The following is an 18,825-nucleotide window of genomic DNA, read 5'->3' as shown; positions in this document are numbered from 1 at the left end:
TAATCTTGCCAACTCTGTGCTGAATACAGCATTTTTCTGAAACAGACTTGTTCTTCCTTTAACACGTTATGCATATATTACCTTTTACTGTTTGTCTTCCTTGTTTTTGACTATTTTTTAAGATGCCAATTCAATGTAAACTACTTTTGTTCCACCTTACAGAATGTAGTATGTAGGAGTACTTTCAAAGACTATTTCTGTAAATTTCTGTCTGAATATGATCATACCTACAAGTAGGAATGTTACGTGAAGTCTTTGGAGCATAATGTACTAAGATTTCACTACATATAATTGTTTTTTCCCTTCATCCTTCCCTATCTTTTTTTCCCTTTTAGGTTTGAAATTCTGTGGCTTACTTTATGTCAATTTCACAATTCTGTGGAAATAGAGGTCAGTAAAAGAAAATTCCGGTGTATTCTGAGCAGTTGCAGAATACGTAATATTGTACTTAATTCTGCAGTAAAAGTTTGTGTTCAAGTCTTGTATGTATGTGTGTAAAAACAGGTTAAGATACCACTTGTATTTTATACAAATAAATACCTGTATCTGAAAATACAGTCTAAAAATGAAATAGGAAAATACAGTTTTCCAGTTGGCATAAGACTTTATTTTCTTACTGATTTGAATTGAGTAGATAAATTTCTGGCTCAGTTTAAAGAGTCTTTTGTGAACAAATTTCTTGTCTTTTAATGGCCTGATTGTTGTTTCAAGTAGTGTACCAACTTTGTATGTTAGACATTCAAGTGTGTGAGTGCTGACGTACAAACTTAGGACTGTCTTGCAGAGAAAAATTTGTAGGTGGTTTCTTATAGGCCACATAAGTTATTTAATGTCTGGCTAATTTTTTTATTAGGCTGCACTGTTCAGAATGTGAAATTGGAAAACAAAAAGAGAATCTATCTATATTCTTAACTTTGTTTTGAGGAAAATACTGTCATTTTAAGGCTAAAGACTATTGTAGGGAGAATGTGAAAACAATTAAAGCCTTTCCTTTCAGTTTGTTGTCCTTACGCCTTTTACACAGAGTAATTACATTTTTGTGGACAATTACAGCATTTGAAAAGTGTTATATAGGATATTCGACAGATGTTCTGCAATTCTTTTGCTTTTTGAATAAAGAAGCAGCTATTTAGCTCTGACAGATGGAACTGATGGCAGGGTAAATCAGTAGGAAGAATTAGTGCATATTTACATACACTGTGTTACAATAGTAACATATATTGCATGCTAATCACAGTACTTATCATTGCTCTGTGTTTGCTTATTTATGCAATCAATTATTCCCAAAATCAAAGAATGCGCAAAATACCAGCCACTCAATAGTTGTATGTGTTGTAGAAATTTGTGGTTTGTGTTATCAATTTAGTTGGATAAAAAACAAATGGGATTTCCAGAATAGTGGCCTGTGTTTTGCAGAAGGGCCAGGGAGTGACTGCCTCACGCAGGGCTAAGACAAACCAGCTGCTTGGCTGGATTTTTACCCTTTCTCAGAAACAGTTTTCTGCCCTAGGCGAGTAAAATGGGTTCTTTCACACAGGAGTGAACACTGCAGAGCTTTCTTGATTTTTGAGGCAGCAGCTGCTAGCAGATGTTGAGTTTCTGTAGCTCTTACAGGTCTTGCATAACAAGCTATGATCTTCAGTAGTTCTTGGAGGGAAAAAAAAGGCAAACTAACTAGTGAACTTCTGAAGTATTCCATACTAAAGCAGGAGTTGGCAGAGGATAGAGGAGCAGACCTGTTTGCAAGGTTGCTCTCAAGTATGAGGCAGAGTATTTGAGAGCTACTTGTTGAAATCTGTTTTTGTAAGGAAGTGTGGTGAGGACTAGGAATGTAGAGGAAAAATTAGTTGTTCTGTGTTCAAAGTCTCATTCCTGTTCTCTGGTTTATATTCCTGCTCTGTTTCATCAACACAGAGATACTGGCAAATACCTACCAGCCTGGATACCCCAGTTACTGCTGATGATCCAATAACTCAGAGAGACATGCTACAAAACAACTTCAGTGGTTTTTTGATTAAATGATAGCCAGTAAGATTCAATAGCCAGCAATCAGGATCCAAAGTTAGCTAGTCTGGGCTTCTGTGCATATAATACATGTTCTGGCATACCATGTTTGTCATCCAGTATGTGTATTGTGAAGCAAGCATTTTTGTAGGTTTTATAATAGGTTTCTGTAAATATGGGCCTATCTACCCGTCAGGTACTTAAAACTGATATGCTGGCAGTGCTGTGATGAAGAAAGGGTATATGATCATCTGCCCAAGTGGCTTGTTTTGGCTCATGTCTGCTTGTTTTACTGACCTGTCAACTTCAGTGTTCGTACATCCATGACAGTCTGCAGCAGCTGAGAGTTCTTCTCTTAGTTTTGTTAGTGATGTTGAAATGATTGTGCTATTTTTGTTGAATTAGGCACAGACACGTAGAACACCTCTGAAATCACCTCATATTCAAGTTTGTTCTGTGTTTGGACAAGTGACTTGATAGCCATTTGCAAATGGAATGGGGTCTGGAAGTTGAAGGAACAGTCTTTCCATCTCTGTTAACTTCACAGTCTCGGTGGTTTGTATAATATGTGAGGCTGGTGTACCTACTAGCAGTGTAAACCTAGAAGACAGGGGCCATATGTTTTCAGCTGCAGTAGTGCATGTAGGGAAAACTCCAGCAAAACTCAAAATAAATTCAGTATTTTTCCATTCAGAAAACAGGTGAATGTCTAATGGCAGCGTTTGGGTGCTGTTGATCATACCATTATGTATTTTTAAAAACACAGCTAACTTCCTGGTTATTGAGAAGTATTTGCTGAATTTATAAACTTTGTATAGGTTCCCCATTTGTTAGGCTCTATTTTAAGGACCAGTGTGAAATATCTGGATCATAATTCCCATTTTTCACTACCCATAGGTAATTGTATGTACTATAACTAAACTTCTTGCAGCTTTTTTTTCTAATTCAGAGGCTTTACACAGGATTGTGAGCATTTTGCTCACTTAGTGCATAAATTCTCATTGTGCTACGCTACTAAGACAGCTGTCTGTTTGGTGCTGAGTAGGAGTGGTGCTCAGAGTGATGCCTTCTCATTCCTCCCATCTGAGAAGTTAGTTTCTTGGCAGAACAAAATGTTTTGAAGGTTTTTATAGGTGAGACTGGCCATGATCTTGAGGATTATGTAATTTTTCAATGGACACTTAAAAACAGCTTAAAATGCTGGAAGATCTTTTCATGTAGGCCATGCCATTCTCAAAGCTGCCCTTTCTGCTGCAGGTTTTCAGCAGTTCTGGTTCAATTTTACACTTTCCAACATCAACTGTTCTGTGGTTCTCTGGTCATCTGTATTCATTTAGATTTTTTCTTTCGATGGAGTGTTAATGGCTGATGTCCAGTTTGAAGGGAAAAGCTTTCAAAACGTCCAACAACAGAAAAAAAAACACTTCTCATGTGTACATTAGGCAGTCATACATGATTTCAAAATGTGCAGGGGGAACACTAAATACCTGATGTCTTTAAAATTTGGATTCTTAATATTTAAGCTATAGAACAATATTCCTTTAGTGTGTGGGGGTTTTTTTTTGTTATCTGGAAGGAGCTGAACAATACAGGATGTAAGAGAAAACTTTAAAGTAGTAATATTTTCTTGCAAAAACCTATTTTTAAATTCCTAGTCCCACTTAGGAAAGGAAGATAAAACTCTGCTTGGGTTCCATGAGGTAAGAAATGAGCAGAGTCAATGTTATATGAATTTCTAGAAATATGACATATACTTAAGTATTTAAGAGTTTAATTTTAAATATATTCTGTAGTCTTAATACAATTTTGTAAGTAACAACAAACTGTGTACAATTTTCACCATAGTGCTGTAAGATATTGCTTAAAATGTTAAATATTTTTGGTATAATTCAGTTCTCTGTATGCAGTTTCTTCCTGTGTATATTCCTTCAGAAGAAGAAAGAAAAAATCCAGTGTTATATGCCAATAATGTCAGACGTGTAATGGCAGAGTAAGTATGTTGTAATACTGAATAAAAATAGATGTGTGATTTTAAGTTTAGAGTGAAGAAAATGTCACAAAATCAAGTTGCTGTGGTTGTTTGCCTACAAAGAACTTTGTAGTGTGCAGGAGTGTCTGCAAGACCTTTTACATAGCTGTTGCCTTCCCTTCTGAGGAGGCCAGGGAGCCACAAATACACCAAGAACTGTAGGAGTTGATGGGTTTGGGATATTTTATTCGTGGTTGGTTGTTTTTGGGGTTTTTTTAACATGCCTTCATATAACAAGCCAGTTCTGCTTGCTCCAGTGGGTATTTAGTCTTTTGGGGGAAGGGTATGGTTGAACCTTAGGAAAGATAATGTAACTGAATTTTGTGCTATTGGGGTTGCATTTTAAGCTGTGACTGTTTTAATGAGGTTAAGAATAGTTTCATGTACTCATTGTTAGCCTGTGGCTATTTCAAATAGTAAAGTGCAGGAAAGCCACTTTCATTAGAAATAGAGGACTGATACAATGCAAATTAATTGAAGTTAATGTGATGACACTTAAAACACTTCTCTGTAGGGTATAACAAAGGGAACATTTAATACTTTCACTCTTCTGTTGCATTTTTTATTAACATCTTTTGCATTCATTTTTTTGTCCTTTCAGTAAATCTTCCATTAGTCAGTAGATAACTCTTTTGCATATTTATAGCAAACCCTCAGGCCTGTGATCACTAATAAGTCTTGAGAGGTTTATGAATCTTCCTAACCTTGATTTCGAAAGAACTTGTGAAATCTTAATTTCCTTTGTGTAACTTCTCTTCCGTTTCCAAGTTTCGGATTTAAGCCAAAGGCCAGTATGTAGGTAGTGCCTGAGAATTCTTCTCTGGCTGAATCCAGGTCTGTGAGTTTCCTTAAGGTTGTTGGGATGATAATATAGCAATAGATCCATTGTACAAAAGGACATTTCTCACAAGAGAAAAGAGCAAAAGGACCTATTTGAATCATCTTGTCTTAGAGTCAAAAATCCTTGAGGCATTGACCTCAAAGACTTTTGTTGTTAATTAAAGACAGTCACCTGTCAAGTATTGTCCTCAGACTTTGTGTAGAAGGCCGGGTTACTAAACCTTCATTCTGAACTCTGCTCCAATCAGGTAACAGGGATTGTGTGCTATAAGGAGAAATTTTGAAAGCCTACAAAAGTTTACAACAACTGCCATGTCACAAGCCGTCCCTTTTAAGTGCACTTAGGAGGAAAGACATGATTTTGTTTCTCCCTCCCACCCCTGAAGAATTAGGCATTTGGGGTAACAGAAGAGGGAAGCAGATCTAAAGGGAAGACTGTCAGAATGAGAGATGTCAAAAAAGACTTACTTTGGGATGAAGCATGGGCTGTAGATGCTGTGTTGTTGTGAATAGGAAAATAAATGTGTTTGGGTATCAAAGTTTTGAAATTAAAATGCAGATGAGAATGAAACAGAATGTTGATGCCTGGATACCATGGATAACTCTAGGCCAGTTAACATAAACATAGTTAAAAATTATTTACTTCTGACCACTTCCGGATGCCTTCTTGTGGCAGTTCTCCAGACTTTCCCAGTTTATTCCTGCAGCTTTTGGTACAGGAGATTCCAGCTCAAATGCTGTCAGACTGTTCTGGAGCTGTAGCAGTTGCAACTCAAGTACCTCAGGGGCTGTTTGGTGCTGGCATTGCACTCTGCATTGCTGGGTAAAGGACAATATTACTGCTTCATCTAGATTTGTCTTGCTTTTCTTGAGGATTGAGTCAGTGGCAATGTAGCATCTTGTTGTCATGAGGGCATTTCAGGATCTATTTAGATGTCTGCTTACCCCTCCTCCCCATCATATTTCTCTGGCAGAAGAGTGTAATCCTACTGGATATTTTACAGCATCAAAGGTGGCAGTCCCAGGTAATAATGTATTCATGACTCTAGAACCAGTGTTGTGCAAACCTTGTGTCTTGCTCCTGGTTTCAGGAGGAGTCAATAGAAGTTGCTGAGTGCAGCAATAGATACAGTTTCCACTCCTGAAATTGTTTGCCTTCGCAATAATCTTGATTTGTGAATGGCTTCTATTTAGCATTGAACAAAGCATTTGACAAGATTTCTGTATCTTATGCTGTTTCTGCTTGTTGACTCTGTGAAGAATTTTTGGTTTACCCATATTTGACTAGCTTTTCTGTGGGCAGCCACAGATGTGAGTGATGGTGATCTCTAGATACTCCATTTGTATATATAAGTGAGCACAAACTATTTCATGAAGGAGATGCTGTCATTCACAGAAGTTTGCTTCTTTTAGGACATTAGTTTCTTGCATGTTTGCCCAAAAAGTGAAATCCAAAGTGTGCATGTGTTATCAGAACTGGAATTACTCACACAGGGTCACCACTGACACTGAATGTGCTTGCCATGCTTTGGGTCATTTTCTTAATTTGCACAAAAGGTATGTGCAGAATAGATTAATCTGCTGTTTATGGTCCCTGCTTATCCCTTAATGATATGCTTCACATTTGATTTTCTCATACAACCCATTTTGAGTGAGTCTGTCTTGTTTGAGTCTGTCTTGTTTGGTCTTTCTGGCCTTGTTCTGACTACTACTCGGTTTAGTCCATGCCCATCTCACCCACAACATGCTATCAGGGACTGTGTTTAGAGTCACTTTCAAATCTGAAAATGTTGAGTGCTTTTAAATATGACAACAGTCCAGGCCGGTCAAATCAATAAAAAAAATGTGGTGCTATCCTGAACTTTTAATTCACTTCATGTGTTCTTTATTGCTCTAACAAAGTTCTGAAACCACCCTGCTAGTAAGTCATGCCATGTAGATAAATATTATATTGCCTTACTTTTGTATTACTTGAGCAAAATCATCATTTTGGTCTTCATGTGCACAAGTTATTATCATCTTATGTTGATGGGGTAGTCAACATGGGTTGTTTTGGTCTGTTAGTTTACTGAGTTCCACAGTTTCTTCTATATATTTTCTACTTGAGTGTCAGACTCTGGCCTGTGTTGTTTTTTTTAATCTTCAAATTAATAAGTAATAATTTACTGGAGTTATGGTAGTGTTGTAAAATTGTCAGCCACTTGAGACTTCAGTCCCAGCTTTTCCAGAATTATTAGGAACAAATCACTTGACCTTGCCATCACAAGTATTTATTTCTAAACATTTCTCAGTGATAGAGGAAATATCTCTACCACTCTTAGAACATGGGGAAATACTTACTTTTATTCATAAGCTATGTTGTCTTAATTGTTTCCCAATGTAAATTATTTCACATGACAGATTTTTTTTTTCTTTTTTGCCTAATGGCAATTTTACTATCCTTAGCTAGTAGTTAGTTATGTTATTTTTATATATTTTTTTTATGCTTTAAAAGGTTTCACTCTTCTTAGCTACATCAGTTGTAACTCCTTATCTGTTTTTACCTCTCTGTGTTGTTTTGCTGCATCACAATTCCTAATTTATTGATGGCTATTTAAAGAGTGGTTTGTTTTGTGGTTTGTTTGGAGTGTTTTCCCCTAAAGAAATATATCAGTTGCCTCTTTTCATTGTGGGGTTGTAGCCTTTTGCCTAGTTTTCATTAGCAACTTTATTCTGAAAGACATCTCATAGTTGTAATCAAAGTACTGTTTAAGGTATAGAATTCAGTTTGAAGGGAAAAGTAGGTAACTTTTGCTCCCACTTTGAGGGGGGGGAAAAAAAAGGTTAGTTTGTTACCCTGCTATTTATTAGGACTCAAATATGTTTGAAAGAAGTATGTTTGTAACTTAGCTTTTAGTAAGTTGCAAAAATTGATTTTGTACATAGGTGAGCCGATGGTATTGCAGGCAGCTGATGGTGGAAATCTGCACTGCAGGCTTTGTGCAAAGCCAAAGTAACCTCACCTGTAATTACAGATATAAGCTGATTAGGTGATACACAGACCCATAAGTCACTTACTAACATGCAAACACAGTTTGTTTTCCTTTTGTTTTAGTTTCTCTTAGAGACTGTCTTCAAAACAGGGAAGAATATGTTTAGGTGGCACAATTTGGGAAAAAAATGGAAGACAAAATATTGCACATTTGTTAATTTTTTTTGTATGTGGCACGTGTTGAGACTGAAACTTGATGGAAACCAGACACCTTTGCCCCTTTGTGTTTCAAAACTGTAAGCACCTCAGAACTGAAGTTCTGTCAGTACTCCTGATTTTGAGCATTTTGTTTTCCCAGATCTTTCAAGTATTAAACTCGGCATTATAACAATGTGTGGCACTGTCCAGGAGTTCTGAAGTTTCTTTTTTGGCAAGCCCAGAAAGGCAGACTCCTGTAGAAATACCAAGATACCATAGTGCAGTTTGCATTTTTCTAATAAATTTGGTTTTCTTCCTCACTTACAGGAGCATTTAAAGACCTGGTTTTATATTTGCAGTAGATACTGAAATTGATTGAAGTGCAGCATGTTAGACATGGAACTTGAAACATCTGTCTTCCTGATGTTTTCTCTGACAAGTGCTTGCCAGGATCACTTTCCCCATGCTGGAGCATGTCATACAATTAAAGCAGTGATTTATCAGCCTGACTTATGAGCATTACATTTTGCTTTTGAGAAGTGAATACTTTTATCCACCATGCTGGTGAAGGCAAAAAATATTACAGTGGTCTTCTGTGTCCATCTTCTCTTGTCATCTTCGACACAGTCAAAATCAGGGTTTGTTTCTTTTCTTGCAGGCTCTGCCAGCATCAGAATGTGGTCTTTGCCAATATACATGGTAGAGCAATGCTAGTTGCTGAAGAGTAGCCTTGAGGATGTGAGTTTACAGTAGCTTGCTGGTCTGTCTCATGGCTATTGTATTCAGTGGCCGCCTGAATCTAACTTTGGAAAAACTGCTGTGCTCTGTGCCTGTGCTGACTGAAGTTCCATGTGTGATTCTGCACAGGTACTGGTTGGATGCTCAGCATTCAACTTTGAAATCCAAACTGGTTTTTTGGCATTTTTATACCATCAAAGGCATGAGCATCAGTGTAAGTGGAATTACTGTAGTGCTGGAGTTAACAAGCATCCATTTGAAGCATCCATGGTGAAGGGTCTGGAGAGTTAAACCATGTGAGAAGTGACTGAGGGAGCTGGGATTGTTTAGCCTGGAGAGGAGGCTCAGGGGGACCTTATTGCTCTCTACAACTGCCTGAAAGGAGGTTGTTCTAAGCTGTGGGTTGGCCTCTTCTCTGACATCACCAGTGACAGGATGAGAGGAAATGGCCTTAAACTGCTCCAGGGGAGGTTCAGGTTGAACATGAGGAAGAATTTCATAATGGAAAGTGTTGTTAAATATTGGAATAGGCTGCCCAGGGAGATGTTCAGGAAACAACCGGATATGGTGGCACCATGGTCTAGTTGAAAAGACAGTGATCAGTCAAAGGTTGGACTTGATGATCTCATAGGTCTTTTCTCACCTAAAAGATTCTGTGCATTGTTTGGTTTTCAGGCCATACACAAAAATGGAGATGAGAAATACATTGTGTGCTCTGTTCATTTTTCTGTGAATACTGTGAGAGTGGCAGGTGGAGAACATAGTCACAGAACAGGGTTAACTGTGCAGCTTCTTGCCCCATTTATTTTCTCAAGGAAGTAGTGAAGTAATACTTCATGACAGTCTGGTTTGAACTGGTTTCTGAATGCTGACAACACAAGGAGAACCTCCTTTGTTTTTTACCCCTTGAAGATTTGTGATGGGCAAGTCTACAGGACCAACAATTGCAGGACCCATTTTCAAACAACACCAGGGAGAAATACAGCTGTTGGCAGCTTCTTATTCTGTCTTAAAAATTAAACCATTATGATATAATAGATTCCTGATGTGAACTTCAGACTCATTACTGGACCTTCTTTTGCTTGGAGAATGTCACATAGTAGTTGTCTGAGGAGAGAAAATGGGCTACCTACTCTGGCCTTCCAAAACTAAATAGTTGACAGTTCTTCAGCTTGGGAGAGGATGGAAAAAAAAAATGGAGGGTTGTTTTGAAGGTCAGGAAAATCATGAGTGTTCTGGAAAAACACAGTGAGGGAAGTCTTACTTTTCATAGCAGAAGAGATAGAAAGCACTCAACAGTAGATCAGCGGAAAGTAAACAGAGTAAGTCTTTAAAACATGCAAAATTGTGGCATTCATTACCAGGTAGATAAAATGACTTCATCAGAGCTGAGATTTACTGTAAAAAACCTGTGGTTAATTAGTGATTCTAAAACATAGTGGTACAAAAGGTCTCTGGTTCAGGAAGTTCCTGTACAAATGACTACTAATAAGCGGAGTTACTTGTCCACTGTGTTTTGTATGTCTTTTTGCTGAACATTGGATAATGAAGAAAAATACCAAATTAGATAGAATCTAATGTTTTCAGCACCCTATAAAGATTATAGTTGATATAAAGGGGTTTTTTTTGAGCAGCCTATGGAATATTCTCTTGTTTAGTTCACAGTTCTGCTTATTAACAATGTAAAACACTTTGAAAGTGTTTTTGTTGAGACGTAGGTTCAGAATGTCCCAATATTGCCTGTACTATTTTCTCTCCCTTTGCATAATATTCCAGCAGTCACATTCTGTTTTATGTTTGGCATTTTGCTGCATAGTGGATTGGTATGCAGAAAATGAGGAAGTTAATAATTCATTTTATATTATGACTGCCCAAATGTTAGCTGTAGAGAGCTGTTTGGTGTAAGACATCAGGATATAACAAGTACAACTGTTTTGTTTAACCAATTGGGTTTGCAGGAAGACTTTTGGGTTTTTTGTTCCATTTGGGTTTATTATTTTCAAGTGACCCTCTGACTTTGAAATTTTATGTAGTGTGATATCATGACAGGTAAGTAGCCAGCATCTCAGGGAGGGCAGGGAAGGAAAAAGCCTTAAGGTATGTCAAGCCAGGCGTTCATGTCAGGCCATATAAATCTGCTGAACTTTTTAAAAGGCTAGGCTCACATTAACTGACTGCAAAAGCAGAGGAAGTTTGAAGAAAAGAGAGGGGAAGAATGCTTTCAAATGAAAACATGGGAAAAATGTTTATTTTTAGTTTATTAAATATACAGGATTGTACTTGTGATTTGCATCTCAAATGGAAATTATCTTTTTTCTTTTTCCTTTTTTATCCAATTGAAGTAGAAAAAGATTGCCCTGGAGGGTAAGTTAAAATAGTTGATAAGTGGTTCTGTAGAAAATCCTGTGAGTTGCAGTTGTACCGAGGCCTTAGAGTGAACTCTGATATGCCAGGCTTTATTCTAAGAAATTAAAAAATTCACAAGTCTTAGCATAAATAATGAACTTTATATGTTCCCCAGCTTCAGTTTTTTCAATATTCTGAGCTGAAATCAAGGTCCTTTAAGCTGCTAGTCCTGTACAGCTTGTGATTTTTCTTCTGAACTCAAGAGCCCCTTGAACTCTTATCTGGCCTCGGTTGATTCTGATTGAACTTGGAGCAAAAGTGTTTCTTTCCTTCCTGATTTCTGATCTTTGTTACGGTGAAAGTCTGGAAGTATATGTACCCTGTTTTAAGTTCATTTGGTTTGGTTTTTTGTTTGTTTTTTTTGTTTGGTTGGGTTTGTTTTGTCCAGCAGCTGGAAAATTGCAGCAGGTAAACAAGAGAAGCTGCTTTTGTCTTTCTCAATCCCATTTTGTGTATGTGTTGACACTGAACATACATGTAGGTATTGTTGTGGGGATTTTCATGTACTGTTAGCTGTGTGAGTCTGGCCCAACTATCACCCCTTTTATAAGGGGTGCACAATGCTATAAAAAGATGCAGGTTGTGCTTTCCCCTTGTGGTTTGGCTGAGTCTGAAATGACTCCTGCTTTTGTTTGAAATTTGGTTTGTATCTTAAGTTTGGTTTTGATTTTTTTGTTGGTTGTTTGTTTTGGGGTTTTTTTTATTCCTCTTTGGCCAGGCTCCTTCCAACATAATCAGGGACCATTATTTAGCAGTTATTTAAATCTGGCATTGGTGCTGGGCTGGCAGTCAGTCAGGCTTCAACCCTTCCCCCAGGCTGAGTGCCCTAATCTTTCCTAGTCGTCTTTCTTTTGATGCGTTGGAAACGTGTCTTGCTTTTGGTTTTAACAGGCTGCTGTTTCTTGCTTTGGCTTGTCACCTTATGGTTATGTTTTAACTTGTCCATCTTCTCTGTTTCCCTTGAGAGAACGCTTGGGTTTCTTTTGTTTCTTTAAAGTCTCTTTATTTTCATTGCCACCTTTAATCAGTTTCAATGACACTAATTTTTTTTTTTTTTTTTTGTCCTTTCAGAATCTTATTTGTTGAGTGCCTTACCACTTCTCCTGATTCCCTAATATGTCCAACAGAGGAACACTTTGCTCTTTTTTTTTAACTTACTTTTAACAAGCTTCCCTTTTTGCTTGTAGTTTTTGCTTGTGTAGTTCCCCTGTGCTTCAGCTGATCGCCTCGAAGTTCCTGTATTTCTGTTACATGCTATACCTAGTGTGGCCTGGAGAACTGGTGGATTCTGGTGTAATGTGCTTGGCTGGGCAAGACCTTTGTTTATTGTCCCATTCTTTAATGGAACTGCTCTGTGTAGTACTGCCTGTAGCATGTCCTTGCTGGAGACAGTTGACATGGAAGTCTGTAGGGACGATGGAGTGCACAGATGGTACGAAAGAGGGGAATAGGAAGTTACCTCAACTGGCAGGATGGACTCTGCTTCCTTTGTCCACTCCTTTTTCTTTTGAGGAAAATTGATTTTTGTCTTGTAAAATACCGGGGATTTCATCTTGTATAATACAACGCTATATTGAATACTATAAAACAGAAGTCTTGACATGCTTGCAATGCCTGATCTCTAAGTCAGGTTGAACTTGGAAGTGGATTTAAATCCCCACAGCATGGAGAAGTTCTTCATCTGTATTTTACGCACTTGTTGCTATGTTAACCATAAGTCTATGGGATGAGGTAAGGTATCACAAGAATTTTGTCCATTCCATTAAGGTGATTTACTGGTTTACAAATACTGCTAGGACACTTCATAGGAGGAGTGGATTGCTAAAACAACAACAGATGAAGCAGAGAAAACTTTTGAGGAACTGTATTTAATTGCTTAGATCACCAGTATGAGGCAATCTAATCTTCAACACTGCTTTTAAGATGATTTTCCTATGTACCTGAATCATTTGATTTAGTTGGCTTTGTCCTTTTGCTCCTTTCTCTTTGTTGTTTTTTCTTAGGAAGGGGGAGGCTATTCAGCCAGGATCACTACCTTTTATGTCCTTGTTTTGTGCATAAATGGCTTATAACTAATATCCAGGGGTTTTGCCATATTTGGTACTTTTGAGCTTGACTACTTATTAGTGAGGTGTTCTTCCTGATTGTTTGACTTTCTCAGCCTTAAAGAAAAGAGAGAAACCCTAATCAATACCTTTAAGGTTTAGTGTATGTCTTGTATATCAGAATTCCTGAAGTTTGATAATTAATTGGTGGACAGAAGAGAACTAGCTTATGTTATTTACCTTGGTATTCAAAGGCCTTGGAATGAGGTTCTGAGGAAGAGACTGTTTGACAGAAATTGTTTGTTGCATGAGAGATAACTGGCATTACAGAACAAACTATTTATAATAAAGCACAGAATTGAATGCAGAGTTTTCATCAAAGCTGAAATTAGTGTGGCAGGCCTCAGGGTTTTGCATCAATCTTGCCATTAGTGTATATTAACTTCACATATGAAAAAGGTGGTTAGCAGTAAGGCAGACAAACTGTAGATTAAAAGAATAAAGCTAAGTCAATAAAAAAACTTCATGAAGATTTCATCGAACTCGAAGTCTGCATAAAGGAGATGATGCTCCTTACTACTCTAAGTAAAATCAAGTATAATAGAAAATGTGGCAGATGAGTAGCTTATATGGAGCCAGTGTTGGCTTTCTAAATTGCTTCTTATGTTTGTACACTGAATTCTTAAAGGCCTCTTTCACACCAAAGTGTCTTTCTCTCAACTTTGCCACAGCAAATGCAGGGCAGCTGTAATATCAGGATTTCCATCAGTTATCTTTTGGTGCTACAATTACTGCAGAGCATCAAGTCAGAAGTAAAGCAAAAACCAGTACTGAATTTTTTGGTGTATAAAGTCTTGGGAGTATTTTTTTTTTCTACTTTTCTTATGTCATACATTTAAAAATAACTTACTTGCTTGGAGTTTAACTACACTTGCTTTTATATGTTATGTTCTACCTGTTCTTTGTTGAGAAATGTTGCCTTTTTTTATAATATTAATATTAGCTACAGGTAATAGCTGTTCTGCTCAGGTGATTGCACTAGCACATTAATAAATCAATCACAATAAAAATATTGGACACAATTGTTAATAAATTTGTTTTCTAGAGTAAAAATTTTGAAACCTTAGTTTTTCACTTCTGTGAAATGGATGTGTCTATGAAAGTGTATGCACTGCCCAGTTTTTGCCTTTTGTTCTTGTGTATTTTCATGGACTCAGTCAAAGTAGATGTTCTGCAATGGATCGAGTACCATATTTCAGTTTCGCTATGTGAACTTTTATGAGCTCTTTATAGTTTTTCAGAATAGAGAGCATAATTGTTACGGGATTTCTTGCTGTGAAAAAGTGATTATTCTGTTCAGTCTTCTTAGATTGTCTTGTTTACAGTGGTTTTTTGGTTTATTCAAGGGCATTGGGAGTTTCAGTGACAGACTACACATTTGAAGACTGTCAGCTGGCTTTGGCTGAAGGACAGCTTCGTCTACCTTCAGACACGTGTCTTTTAGAATTTGCAAAGCTTGTGAGAAGCCTTGGGTGAGCATATACAATATTTATTTATATCTTTATTATATATCTGTGTTTATATAGTTTTCCTGTCATGTAACAATATTGCTTTTATAAATAAATATGGAATGTTGTCATCATACAGTCAGGGAGACACCTGTATAAAATTAAGCTAGTACTGTACTTCACTTGCAAGCAGCACCCCTGAATCCTAATGAGTAAAGTAGGTTGTAAAGTTCTTATTTTCTATCTGACAAGTGAGCAGTGTGAGTCTGAAGCGTTCATTCCTGACCTAGAAGACGCTTTCTGAAGAGGATCAGGAATACTGTGGGATTTCTAATATTTGATACGGTTAAGAGTCAATTGCCTTTTCCTGTGACATCTGTGCAGGGAAAACAAGTGCTGCCAATAGCCATCTTGTGACTGGATTAACCTTGCAATAATGAAGATAGAGAGGTCACCCTTTCCTGAGAAGCACAAGGTGGTAGTTGATCTTCTGAGCAGGTCACTGCCAGATGGACTTTCTAATGGAGCTGTAGGTCAATGCATGCAGTGTGGATCCTCTCTTCTTTCTTCCCATAGCACCATTTCCTGTTGGCTTTACCTTTCAAAAAAGCCTCAGCAAACCTGTAAAACTTGCATAAATCAAGTAGTAGAACTTGCTGCTGTTTTCCATTTTTTCTCCTGCTTCTCCAGTGATCGTATTGAGCAACCATGAACTAAATGTACAAGCTTCATCCTATTAACTCTCAATATGCAAACATTTTCATTTTCTTGTCTCATCACCTGAAAGTACAGAGCGCAGTTTAATGTTTCCATTGTGTATTTTATTTTCCTTCACTAATTTTTCCTTCATCTTCAGCTTGTGTACATAAATGAAAATGAGGAAGAGCAAGCTCTATTGGAGAATAAGGAATGTAGGACAGTACACATTATGAATTCAGATGACAAGCATATATTAAGCTATTGTCAGGTCCTTCATCTGAAAAGTATTCTGTTAGGATAGGAGAGACTTCTAAGGGAAAAGAAAGATTCTTACTTTGTTTCAAAGGCTCTGAATTTACAGTGCTAAGGAATAAAAGCAAGTGAAACAAAACAAACCGACCACCCACGTCTCTTATTATGTAGTTGATAATCCTGGGATTCAGTTTAATCTTCTTGTTAAGTTGTCTGGCTTCTGTCTGCTCAATTTAAAGCTGTTCTTTGAAATTATGCTTCTCTAGGGTTTTGTTTTGGCCTCTGAAACAGTTACATGCATTTGTGAGTGAGGTTTGCTGCAGCACAGAATTTCTCTCTGGTTTGAGCGATTAATCATCAGTGAAGTATAATCCTCTCTGAATTTGGGCATGTGCCAATAAGAAGGATATTATGATGGTATTTTGCTGGCACAATTGGATGAAGATTGTAATATGACTTCATCTCTAATGCATGTTTGATAATAATGTAGTCATTTTGCTGTTTATTCAAAGGTTTTGAGGCCAGGGAGGCATTAAGATCATCCACTTACATCCCTAAATAACTGGAACAGTAAATTTTATCCAATGGGTTTTTCATCCAGTCTTAGTACTTGTTTTTGAGCAATGACGTACCTTCAAGATAATGTCCAGTTTTAGAAGATTTCTATAGCAAGACAAATTCGGAGTTCTTTGTGGTTTAGATGTTTTGAAATCAACTTACACCTCAGTTTGCTACACTGAAGAGTTACTTCTGTGTACATTATGTGTCTACAGGATTCATTTTCATTGTCTGTAAAATTTGCTTAGTCTGTGCTCAGCTGGATGGGATCCAGTCCAGAATCCATGCAGGCATAGCAGAGAGTTCTCATGCTTCATCTAAGGAAGAGCTCAGGCTCTGTTAACAGAGCTGTACACCACACTCTGTGATAAAATGACTGCCTTATCAATGAGATCAATTGATCATAGGCTTACCTTCTCAAATTGTTCATTCATTAGTCCTCAAGCAGTCGTGTTTCTCTTCAGTCTGATAATTTGTCTGACCAACAAGCTGATTGCTAAGCTATGGGCAGTCTATGTTACTGCTTTCATATTTTTTTTTCATACATTGCAAATCCTCTGCTTCATTTGATGATTTATTCTGTAATTAATTACCCCACTGTTTAAAGTGAATCTCTGTTTTTACTTGAACTGGATCTATTGCCATGTTCTGGACATTAAATCTTGTTTGGATTTTGTGCCTTACTAAAGACCTCTTTGGGTATTTCCTCCTTCAGGAAGTTTTAATACAGTTAATTAAGTCTAGTCTCTGTCTTTTTATGAGACACTTCCTAGAAGTAGTATCTTGGTAGTTTCCTGCAAGGAGATCCTTGAGTTCTGATTTGAATTGATTTGCTCCTATTGTTTCAAGCTTCTGTTTGTTCTAATTCCCAATATTACTTCCTCAAGCTGACCATGAGGATCCTTTTAGGCCATGCAGCTGTAGGCTACCAAGATCTGCAAGAACCTCATAGGCTGGTGCCTGTCTATTCTTGCTCAGCAGCCTTTACCATCCAGACTACAATGCAGAATTCTGCTCTCCGTATGTGCCTGAAATGGTGGTCCAGACTGTAGGTAGAACTTTGCATCCCCAGAGTAATAACCCTCACATCTAACTATCAGTGCTGTAACTTCAGAGAGCTCAGAGGTCATCTATGACAAGGGGAAAAACCTCTGGAGCATGTTTACCATCTCCATTTGTGATAAAAGCAATACTCTCCACTGCAAGAGGTGATCATGGATCAGGCATGACAGCAAATACCAACCATGGCAGCCCCTGCTTTAGTGGATCAAGGCAGGGTGTGCCAAGAGTATTCAAGGTCAGTTTTGCAATTTTTCAATATATTTGCTCCATTATGGCAAGAAGTTGCACAGAAGTACATCAGCAAAGATAAAACTTGAATGTATTGTGCTTTTCTGGCTTAGGGCATGTTTTCCTGTGCTTGCAGTTTACAGTAGCTAGCTACAAGATCCAGCTGTTCTTTCAGCTCTCTGAGACACTAGAAGGTTTTTGGCAGGTTCCCAGCATGCAAGAAATGAGCTTGTTTTCAAATAGTCAAATACAGCTAAAACTAGCTTACTTGCTAAAAATAGTGATAATTATGCTGTAAAATATTCTACCTTCAGGGATCAACTGTTTTTTCTTGTGAAGTATGCTGTGAAAAATTTAATGTTCAGAGCTGTTAATCTTGAAAAATGTCCTTTCCATCTTTATGGACTCGGGAATACTTCTTGTTCCCTTTCTAATGTGCACTGACCTAATAAATGAAGCAAAACACCACAACAGCAAATAATTTTATATATCATAAAGCCTAGATCCTGTATGGAAACCATTGAGCCAACAACCACAATTTCATGAGGAAAGACATTTGCTGTTGGCTTTCTAGAAATTACGGCCTCCGTTGGGATAAAAGTAACAACTGTAAAGGAATTGGGACATTCAAACCTTTTCACATTGGTTAAGAACTTATTATGAAATTTGCACTTGGCTTCAGAAGACTTTAGTTGAGCAGCTTATGGTCATCAACATATTAATTACTTTCTGATTTTGAAGAACTAGAGGAACTTGAGCCTACCTTGAATTACCAGAAGCACAATGCAGTCACACTGAAGTTGAAGCAGTCTGCCTCACTGATCCACATACTGCTTTTGAGATTGCCTCACATCTCTTTCTGTATTTACAAAACACAAGCCACAAGATGTCTGTAAGATTCGTGGTGAGCCGTGTTACTTCCCATACAAGGTTTTGCCTTCAAGCTTCTTTAGCTTTTCAAACTTCATTACTGGTGAAGATCTTGCAAGTCTTGAGTGTTGTTCACCAAATGAGTGCTCCCTCAGTTCTAGAAGGTGAATTTTGAGACAATTCATTGCAAATAAAATCTCTCTGATTTAGAGACAAATGTTACTCTATGTATTCTGCATCACTGGGGGCTTATCTCAAGGATTTAGATGCCAGCTGTCCTCATGCTACAGTTAAAATCCATTTCAGCTACTGCTCTGGGATGTATTATCAGTGGACACTTCTTGCATGTAATCCTGCATGTGAGAAGCTGAGTTCTGTGTGTGTCTCAAATCCTCTATGGAGGTTTGTTCCTTCTAC

At 37.6% G+C, this 18,825-nt stretch overlaps 1 protein-coding gene across 2 annotated transcripts in view; it reads left to right on the top strand.

The window, feature by feature from the left end:
* Window positions 1-18,825, top strand: part of LPCAT1 (lysophosphatidylcholine acyltransferase 1) — a 59,676-nt gene that overhangs the window by 28,260 nt on the left and 12,591 nt on the right. For both annotated transcript variants that reach the window (XM_069004208.1, XM_069004209.1), the window contains exons 8-10: window positions 336-390; window positions 3,912-3,994; window positions 14,638-14,763. In XM_069004208.1, the coding sequence (XP_068860309.1) occupies window positions 336-390; window positions 3,912-3,994; window positions 14,638-14,763 (264 nt within the window). The remainder of the gene's footprint in view (window positions 1-335; window positions 391-3,911; window positions 3,995-14,637; window positions 14,764-18,825) is intronic.

Source organism: Aphelocoma coerulescens, chromosome 2 (genome assembly GCF_041296385.1).
Source record: "Aphelocoma coerulescens isolate FSJ_1873_10779 chromosome 2, UR_Acoe_1.0, whole genome shotgun sequence".
Taxonomy (NCBI): domain Eukaryota; kingdom Metazoa; phylum Chordata; class Aves; order Passeriformes; family Corvidae; genus Aphelocoma; species Aphelocoma coerulescens.
This window is presented reverse-complemented; position numbering and strand designations above follow the sequence as displayed.